Genomic DNA, 10,682 nt, shown 5'->3' with positions numbered 1-10,682 from the left:
TTTTTTTGTCCTTAGATTTTAAATATAGTATTCATTTGGTCACTATGTTTCAAAATGCTACACACTTATTGAGTTTGATTTCCCTTTAATTCAAATATTTCAAGGGTTACAATTTTACCTTTAAGACTTGAGTTTAATTTGATTCTTAAATTTCAAAATTTATACTTTTGACTTTAATTTTTCATGAAACACTAACTTTTTCGTTTTTAATATTAATATCTATTAATTAATTTAAAAGAATTAAAAAGGTGATAATTAATTAAGTTTTAATATCTAACCATCTCAAAATTTAAAATTTTAATAAAAAAAATATTGAATGTGTAATATTCTGTATTTTTTGTTGTTTTTAAAAAAAATGTAGAAAAAGGGTCTTTTTCCGGAACGGAAATCGGTTATTTGTGCAAGGGAAACCAAAATTACAGGGACTATAAAAAATTAAAAAAAAAAAAAAAAAAAGAAGCCCTAATTATCAGATTTTCCTAAAACCCCCTTCCTCTGCATCTCTCTTCCTCGGCCTTCAACTTCAATGGAGGAGGAGGAGGTTGTTCAACAGTATCTTTACGATACTCTAAGCCCACTTTCATTCTCCGCCGTCACTACCACCGAAAGCGGGGACCAATTTTCGCCGTCCGATGACCTTGAGCCCTACTCTGTTTTCCGCAACGAGATCTCTCTTTCGACTACCCATCATGCTCCGGCTGAGACTGCAGCACCCGAGTTTTTTGCCCTTGATGTTGCTGCCGACAACGTGGAGGAAATTTCGGGTTTGTCTACTCCTTTGCCGGGTACTTCGGCTCTGGAAACTGAGCCTAGGACGCCGGAACGTGAGGATCAGTCTAAGCTTGAAAGTGGGTGGTTCCGTGGCAATAGTGGATTCAAGAGCCCTATGCTACAGTTGCATAAAGGTAATTGAATTTGAGTTGAACTTTAGTTTTGTTGCTTTTGAGACAGTTTAAACTGCTGGGCCGCATCTGTGGTTGCCTTATTGTTCTACTTTTTATTTGAAGTGGTTTCAGTTTGGATGTAGAAGTTTATTTCAAACGGTTACGCACATAGTTGAATATCTCCTTGACGATTTAAACGTGGGTTTGCTTTTCTGTTTAATTTTAACTTCTCATTGTTTGCAATGGACTGGCGATTAACTACCACGGCAGCCTCTTGTTTGGTCCTTGGGCGTCCCGAGCCTAAAAGCTGTCGTTGATTGTTTCTTTATTTTCACACAAGGTGCTGGTTTTTTTACTTAAACTTGGTGAAACATACTTGATAATCTCGCTTCACGGTTCACGATGCGGCCCTTGATACCTACATCATAATATGTTCTCATGTTGTACACATCATTGTGGTTCTGATCTCATAACTTTGTTTATATGCAGAAATAGTTGATTTTAGCGAGTTTCTATCTCCAACCGAAGAAGAACGTGTTGCACGTGACAATGCAGTAGAAAGGGTTTTTAGTGTTGTCAAACATATATGGCCTCACTGTAAGGTATGATTGGTGCCCGCTATATCTTGTGTCCCCTGCTCGTGCCCAAGAGAACAGAATAGTGTATTTATTTATTTACTCTTTTGGGTTTTCTAGGTTGAAGTTTTTGGATCGTTTCAGACCGGACTTTATCTTCCGACCAGTGACATTGATGTGAGTTTCTGGATCCATGTTTTAAGATGTTACATGATTTTCAACTTTATTATAAGATGTTATACTACAATCTGAGGGTCTTGGTGGTTGGTACTTACTGGACCCTTGGAAAGAAATTATGATGAGAAAAGTGTAGGGGAGAGTAATTTTCTTGATATGTGTCAGAGTGGTGGTGGAAAGGGGATCTAATCAAGAATACTAAGATTAGATTCAAGTCCATGATAAGGTTGATCTGTAATAGAGTCAAGACTAAAATCAGAGCCAGCTCCATAACAATATGTTGGATTTGGGTGCAATTTTATTTCATTTTTTTTGCTTCTTCATGTTTTATTATTATTATTATTATTATTATTATTTTGAGTGTTAAGTGCAACTATGCCTATGACACTGGCTAAAAAAGGTAAGAAATATGAAATATGTAGTACACTGCGTACAAACAGTTAGTTCAGGTCAAATGAAGTCAATATGAATCTGTGATATAGTTTGGTCCTCAACGGAAGTAACATTTTTCTAGACTACTATTTGAGATTTGACTCTGAAATATATGGTCTGCCATTGCATCTTTAATGGAATGATGGAAGCTTTTGCATGTATCTGGACTGTCCCCTTTCTCTTTATATTCTTCGTTTTTCTATTTGTCCTTGATTGATGGTATATCATAAAGGATTGACTATGGATAAAATGGTTATCATATGGAACTAAGTGGTATATCTTATAGTTATTGGATACAAACTAATTTTTATATCTTTGGTAAATTCTTGATTCTAGTTGTTTAACTATTTCTTTCAGGTTGTTATTCTGGGTTCAGGCATCCCAAAACCACAACTTGGTTTGCAAGCTCTTTCCAGGGCTTTATCACAAAAGGGAATAGCAAAAAAGATTCAGGTATGTTTTAATGATAATTCTTGCTTTGGTCATGATTGGATCATGATCTTCATTGACTTTACTCTTGGAATCTCCTATATTATTATTTGAGCAGGTTATTGGAAAGGCTCGCGTGCCAATAATTAAGTTTGTCGAAAAGCTAAGTGGTATATCTTTTGATATAAGGTATAATGTTAATTTTTTGGATTATTATTGAAATTTAAAAATTGTTGGGAAAAAAAAGATCTTGCTGCAAAGAAAAATAAAAGTGAAGTTAAAACAGTGTTTGCACTAAAAAAGCATTAAAAACTCCTCTAGTTCCCCCCTATTCCCAGAAAAATACACGTGAGCTAAAAGTGACTAGAAAATTGACATCTTATCTCTTGCTTAACAGTTTTGACGTGCAGAATGGACCAAAGGCTGCTGATTTTATAAAGGTGTGTTGCTGTACTTCAATCTTTTGTTACGACAACCTTCCTAATCCTAGCTCAATCATTGCAACATTTATTTTTTGTGGTCTTTATTAGGAGGTGACGGCTGTCATCACCTTTAGGTGTTTTGGGGTCTCCTCTTTATTTCATTTATTCAATGAAATGTTTATTCTCTAAAAAAAAATAAAAAAAAAATAAAAAATTAGGTGACTGCTTAGTCTGCAAGTTATGTTTTTAAGGTTTTCTCAAAAAGATCTATTGCGAAAGAAATTGTTACAAGCTCTCTGATATTTTGCATTTATATATCCAATTGTATTGGTTGTAAAAAAAGTACTATTTTGTCTTGATGTCATTGGCCTATTTCTTGTTTGGAGTTCAGTGTACACATCTATCCTTTGTATTTTCAACATAATGTGCATGTTTTTAGTCATTGATATTCAGGGTTTATTTGGATTGATTATGGAGTTTGATTGCACATAATTAAAGAGTTTTGGTTCGAATATTCAAATTAAAGTCCTAGATTATTATAGTTGGGTTATAATAGCTTGTGTTTGAGGTGTAGATTATTTTAATTTGGGTTATAATATAATGTGTTTGAGGTGTAAACTATTTTAGTTTGAGAAGAATATAGTAAACACTATAGCAAAAAATAAGAAAAATGATGAATGTAAAATAGTAAAAACTGTAGCAAATAGTAAATACTGTAGTAAATGGTGGTTTTGAAATAATGTTGACTGTAGTTAATTGGGGAGTATAAAATAGTATTTACTGTAGCAAGAGGTGGTTATTATAGTGTATGATAGTCCTTACCCCAAACATACCTTTATTGTTTAATGGATTCGAATTAATATCCTCATAGAAAAATGGGTTTGAATTATTAGTTTCTTGATTGCTAATGGAATTTGCATACATATAGTTGATTAGAATCTTGGGTTGGAATATTTGCATGAAAACCAACGTTCACTGCCTTATTGTTTGATGGCTTTGAAATGTATGGTTTATCTCTTATTGCTAGTGCTTTTCTGCTTGCAGGGTGCAATCAGCAAGTGGCCTCCTTTGCGTCCTTTGTGTTTGATTTTAAAGGTGTTTTTGCAGCAGAGAGAACTGAATGAGGTCTGTTTCTAGCTGTGGATTGTATTCTTATTCTAGTTTTCATATGGTGTATATTAGTCCATCCATTACCTTTAAATTTTCTGTGTCTAATTTGAGTTTTCTGTAAGGTGTGCAGGTGTATTCTGGTGGACTAGGTTCCTATGCACTTCTTACCATGCTTATGGCAATGTTGCAGGCTAGTATATTTTAGCTTCACATTCTGACTGTATAGGTCATTTTTTCTACCACAGAACATATATAACTTTTTTATTCCTTTCAGAAAAACATTGAGACCCAGTCAAAATACTTTTGCTTGCTTGTGATGTAATATTGTGCTAATATTTATCTCACAAGAAGCTTTGTTTAACTGCCAGTAATTGGTTTCTGGTGAGGTGTAATTTTGGGAAATGAATTTAAGTGAAGAAGTGATAAATATGTTTGGTGATCCTTCTTTAGAATATTATTTCCATCTTACAGGAAGCGGTTTGTTTGGTAACAAAAATAAAAGTCACATTCAGTCAATGATATTTTGCATTAAGGCATTTTCCTTTTAATCTCATCTGATCGTTCTTTAATTTGGTTTCAATTATTGCAGAGTTTCAATGGGCCGCACTCTTCTCTTGAACACAATCTGGGAGTCCTTTTGGTATGTTTTTCATTTTTTTTCCGAAGTACCCACTAGAATTTGTTGTGAAAAGTATTCACACAGATGTAAAATAGTGCTAAAAGATAATTGTTTTCCTTTCTTAGTTTCATTACTGTATCTATTGCTCTGCTATTAGTAGTATTAGTCTCTATCCTTGTATCCAGCTATTATTCTCGTATATTATCGCAGTATGGAAGCTGCCCACTAAGATTACTCTTTGCTTCTTTCTTAATTACTCTTCTACTGGTAGGGTACTTCTTCCTGTCATGTCTATCCTTTACAATATTTTTGTATACTTAAGAAGAGAACGTGCACTGGTATCTGCATCTTTTAGTAAACAGAAGTGGAGACGAAGGATTTCTTTATTTTATATTATCTTAATTTTGGAAAACAGGTACATTTCTTTGATTTTTATGGTCGCAAATTGAATACTTCTGATGTTGGTGTATCTTGCAATGCGGGAGGCATTTTTTTCTCGAAGAGTTACAGAGGGTAAAACATATAAAGAAAATAATATGATGAATTTTATAGTCCATTGTCATTTTCAGCCATCACGCTATTTTTGGCCTCTCCCTGATTTTTTCTTTTATTTGGCACCGTTACAGATTCATGACAAAAGGACGCCCGTGTCTTCTTTCCATTGAGGATCCTCAGGTTATTTTCTAGTGTCAATATACTTACAATAAGTTGCTTGGGCAGTTTGTGTATAATTGTTATAGAATATAGCATCTCAACTCCCTTCTATTGTAGTTTAACTTGTTTTTTTTTTTTTTTTTTGGACCAAAGGATATCTAATCCGCTGAGCTAGATGTAAATATCTGGAATAGGCCTTAGAGAAGTTACGATTGAACCATGTCTTTATTGCCACAGGATGAATTGTTTTATGATTGCATCTTCAGATTGTTTTGAATTCTCTTTTATTTTTTAAATTGATAAGTAGATCATTGAGCATTCCTCGCATTAAATATTATAGAAGGCTTGGAGATATAGGTCTCCATTTCCTTGTAAGTTCTTTCTCTGATGTGATTTATTGATATATTCCAGGCACCAGATAATGACATTGGCAAGAATTCCTTCAATTACTTCCAGGTTTGTTTATCAGTAACGTATTTTCTACGGCCTGTTCCCCTCCCCGCCCCTTGACTCCGACCTCGTTTCTGATATCTATATCGTATCTACCATGGTTGCAGATAAGATCTGCATTTGCAATGGCCTTTTCGATCTTGACAAATGTTAAGACCATTTTAGGGCTGGGTCCAAACCGGAGTATTCTTGGCACAATAATCAGACCTGATCCAGTCTTGTTGAAGCGAAAAGGTGGCAGAGATGGAGAAGTGACCTTTAATTCTTTACTGCCTGGAGCAGGGGAACCTATACAACAACCAGAATATGGGGATGATCTAGAGATGCTGTGTAATTGGCAGTTTGGTGATGATGAACCATTGCCACGAGGGAATGATGCATCCCAAAATTTTGGTACACCTTCCTCTAAGAAAAGGAGAAAATCTCGCAATAAGTCCAGAAAGAAACAAAAGGAAAACCATAAGAGTAAGCGCAGGCATGAAGACAATGGATACAGTAAAGAAAAGAGTTCAAAAAAGAAACGATGGAAACTGAATGGCAGTGATGCCAATGGTTTTGGGCATGCTGGCAGAAGGTCTCCTTGGAACCGATAATCCATGCAGGTTCTTGACTAGTCCATTGAACTTATGATCTCTACGAGACTGATAAGTTTTTGATGATGCATTGGATTGGCTACCACTCGGCTCAAAGTTGCACCGGCAGGGTGACATTGTCTTCTAACAGTATTACTACAGGAAAGCGATATTGATGCTGACCTTGTGCAGCTAATGAGAGGGTCACTGCGGCCGTTGCTGGAGCTTGTATGTTTAGACACCATACTCAACCTGGAGGTGGAGTGGCCTAGTCTACTTTCAGGTAAAAATTTTCGACAACATTTATTATTGTTTTTAATATTTATCATTTCTTTCATCTTTTTGACATTCATATGTATCTCTAGAAATATAACGAAATCAGTGTTCTGTTATGTATCCTCTAGTGATAGTAATAGAGCATTCTTACTCCTTTTTTGGCTTCTTGTTCATCCTGAACTTTATTGATCAAAGACTTCGAAATATAATGTTCACCTACATATAGGATAGTAAAATAAAACCTCGAGTTTTTTGAACTACCAAGTATTGTAAGGTCAATCAAATGCGCGTAAGCATGCGAGGTCTACCCTCTTAGCCACATGTTCAATGACATTGAATATTTCTCATTGTTTCCCTCCACCTTTGTAAGCCACATGAAAGTTTTTGCACTATAATATCATGGAAATTAGTTTAATACCATATATCAAAGTTTAAGAACAATGTTGGGATCTGTAAATTATAGGAAGTACCCCTATAAGTTTAGGGTGGGTTTCAATATTGGAATCTGAATCAGGACAGAAGGGCGAACAAAAGCACAAAAGGTCAGTTTTTGGAAGGTAAGAAGCACAGGATACATCATCTCTCTGACCATAGCCACATTCTTTTATTTTATATAAAAAGGTAGATTGTCCTTTTCCAAAACCCTAGAAATGGATACGGCTGAGGGAGAATGATGAAACTATAATAGAAACATGGACTTCCTTCACCAGCTTTGCCTCCGTATTGAACTGCCAAATTGATAGCGTGTCTCTATCGTAATAAATCTCATCAAAATTTACTGACAATATGTAACAACTTAGTCTCTATAGTTTAAAAACAAATTTGATACTAAATAAGTTTATCGATCTACACTTATAAAAAAATTCATTAAATATTAGTTATAATTCTCTCGATAGAGATTAATTTATTGCAAATTATCAGTATAAAGATTAAATTGTTATTTAATTGTTATGAGGACTAAATTGTTGTAAATTTAGAAGTATATTACGTAATGGAATGGGCTGAAATCAGAATGATATTTCTTGGAAACATTTGTAAGCAAAAGTTGGTAAACAGCAACGCAACAAGCAAACAAAAAAGAAGTTGAGGAAACAACATATGATATATTGATACTTTAACCGAAGTTTATGGTTTTATTATTTTAAAAGCATTAAATAAAGGATATCCAGAATTTAAAATTGCATAAATTGAGGGGAGTCAAATACAGTGAGAACATATCAAGTATTTTTCCCCTTAAAAAGATAAAAATAAGTCCATTAACACGAGATGACGAGGCTGATTGTGAACATAAACTGATCACTCCCTTCTTCCAAGTATCATGGTTGTCATATGTTAGTTTTTTATTAGATGCAATTTTGGTTGTACTCAAGTATTTTTTTTTTTTATAAAAAAAAGAGAAATTGTGCGACGACAAGTTGGAGATCGTGGTCTTGACACAGAATGATATACAAATATACAACTCTAAGTACATGTAGCATAGACAATACAATAAACAGGTGAAGTGACAATTTCAAATAGACTCGCTTTGTGCTCAAACTATGCAAACTAGCTTGGACACATGCACCAAAATATGTAAAAGCACAGTACAATATATGAAGTGATAGTTTTGTCCTGTGAGGAATATGATATTTTTGTTGTGTATTGAGAGAGCAATTGGTAGGAAACTTCTTCTCAATCAATTGGTCCTTGAAGTTTTAGCTGGATCTAAGAGTTGATTGAAAGTCTATGGTCATAAAATCCTATTATTTGACACAGAAAACACATATATGATGTTGCCAATTTGAGTGTAAAGTATGGGCCAATAAATTTAGGGAACTTCCGAGAAATTAAACCTCAAGTGATGAACCAACCGGTTTTCTTTTGGGGGCCAATAATTGATTGCATATAGACCAAACTTCCCACACTTTTTGCCCTATGAACCATTGGAAAAATCCTAACCTTGGCATAATTTTTTGCCCCATATGTGATATTATATATCTTTTTATTATTAATGAATTTTCAAAGAACTTTTTAGAGGGTAAAAATAATAGTACTTTTTTAAGGGAGTGCAATTTGATAAATTAAAAAAAATTAATACAACTAGGGTAGAAAGTTGATTCCTTTTCCTTATATTTAAGAATGTCATATATTTTGCATGCAATATGGCAATCATTGATTGAAACAATCACCCTAGTTATGGTTGAATTTTAGGCCTCATTTTGTGGATCTTGTCAAAAGGATAATGGTAATAAGATTGCTATGAATTAAAAAAATATATATTATGTTTGTGCACAAGAATAATTTTACGAAGACAAATTATGTTTATATTTAATTTGTAAAATTAAGCATGATAATTTTATATAATATAATTAATTAAATAAAAAATACTATTCAAATATAAATTAACCAATTAGTAATTAAATAATTATTTAAATTAAATATGTAATTATAATTGTTTTAAAACGAGTCATTTATAGTTAAAATGCCTAAGAATACATTGTTCGAACTTCTACTAAACAAGGTTTTCATAAACTCTCATCGTTTCTAATCTTCAATTCTCCTGTACCAAACGACTTCTTACAGCACTATATATAGTTGGAAGGTGTTTAACCAAATAGTTTTAGTGGGCTCCATCTAGTTTAACAACTTTAATTTAGTTTTCTTTATCATTTGAGGTTTTGTTTTTAAGATAAACTGAATAAATAATCATTCCTTTTATTGTGTTGATACATGTTTTTTGTACTGTGATGAGCTGTTGTATACTATTTATCTGACTATGTTAGTTGTGTATATTAGGATTCAAGATATGTTTTGTGGATGGATGGATGTCTAGGAGAGCAGTTACTATCATGAACATAGCTCAACTGACATAAATTCGTAACATCAACTTCGAAGTTAGAGATTCAATTCTCTCATTCCACAAATTATATTTAAAAAAACATTGTAACATTTTTTTTAGCGGATACAACATATTTTAGGAACGACTTGTATGAGAGTCAACCAAATTATAAAGACCAATTTAAACAAATATGTCAAGTCTTAATTAGAATACTGAAAGAATTTAACCTCAAATAGTTCAACGGCTAGTTTTTATTTTCTAAACAGACTTCATAACATATTTGTAATTATATATATATAGGTTACATTCAAATCGAAAAATGATTTGATCATTTTGTTTAGTACACGATTTGGAAAGAAAAACAAAAACTTATCTCTGTAAAGTCTTCAATAAACGATTCTCCCTTCTCGTGGATATAGACATCATTTGCCGAACCACATATATGTTGTTGTTGGTCTCTTCTTCCCCTTTCTCTTCTTCCATTTGCATGCTTGATTCTTTTCTTTATTCACTGCGAATTGGGCAAGAACAAAAGAAGTTTAGAGAGAGTAGAGAGCTTTTAGAAACCCGACTTAGAGAGAGAGAGAGAGAGAATTTTGTTTACCAGAAAGAATTTTGATCGATCTCCACTGATTTCCCTCAGATTTGTGATAGTGGATCTTACTGTTGGATTTTATGTCCTAAAACTTGTAGTTTGTAAATTGATAAACATATTATGTTTTGTTTTTCGATAAAATTGTTATTGAAATTGTAATCTTGAATCCAATAAACTAAGGTCCTGAGGCTATTTAATATAGACTTGAACTTTATGTGATGACATAAAACATGGATCAAGTTAGAGTATATAGCCTAAAATGGTCTATAATATAGGGATAAGGTTGGACGCCTTGTTCTGGGGACACTATGGATGCGGCCTACTTTGTAGTTAGTATAAACGATGTGATCTTGAATCGTTAATATAGAGATATGTGAGTAGGGGCATCCTATTCAATGAGTTTGTATAAGACTGGACCACGACTTAGTCACTTTTGCTTTATAACATCGTTTACTATATAAAACTGACTAATTCAAATTCGATGACCTAGATAACTCGATCTCAATCTTGAGCTAACTATGAACTCCTGTTTATTCGGGATTATCCTTGGATCTGCATGGGTGAGAGCAGCTCAACAACGCTGGCTCAATAAGCCTCCCATTTCAGGGGTAAGACCGGGTAAATAGCTGGGGACATAGGGTATAAGACGGACTTCACTCCTACCCGTCT

The 10,682-nt window shown here is 33.6% G+C and overlaps 1 protein-coding gene across 1 annotated transcript; it reads left to right on the top strand.

Annotated features, from left to right (window-relative positions):
* Positions 1-390: 390 nt before the first annotated feature.
* Positions 391-6,764, top strand: LOC120086513 (Nucleotidyltransferase family protein). The gene is made up of 13 exons (XM_039043200.2): positions 391-905; positions 1,374-1,486; positions 1,580-1,636; positions 2,426-2,521; positions 2,616-2,686; positions 2,895-2,937; positions 3,964-4,044; positions 4,160-4,219; positions 4,619-4,669; positions 5,064-5,161; positions 5,275-5,323; positions 5,714-5,758; positions 5,860-6,764. Exons 1-13 carry the CDS (start codon positions 527-529, stop codon positions 6,343-6,345), a joined length of 1,629 nt encoding a protein of 542 aa, XP_038899128.2. The 5' UTR covers positions 391-526; the 3' UTR covers positions 6,346-6,764.
* The last annotated feature ends 3,918 nt before the right edge of the window (positions 6,765-10,682 follow it).

The sequence above is a fragment of the Benincasa hispida genome, chromosome 9, assembly GCF_027475165.1.
Source record: "Benincasa hispida cultivar pf3 chromosome 9, pf3_genome.v1.1, whole genome shotgun sequence".
Taxonomy (NCBI): domain Eukaryota; kingdom Viridiplantae; phylum Streptophyta; class Magnoliopsida; order Cucurbitales; family Cucurbitaceae; genus Benincasa; species Benincasa hispida.
This window is presented reverse-complemented; position numbering and strand designations above follow the sequence as displayed.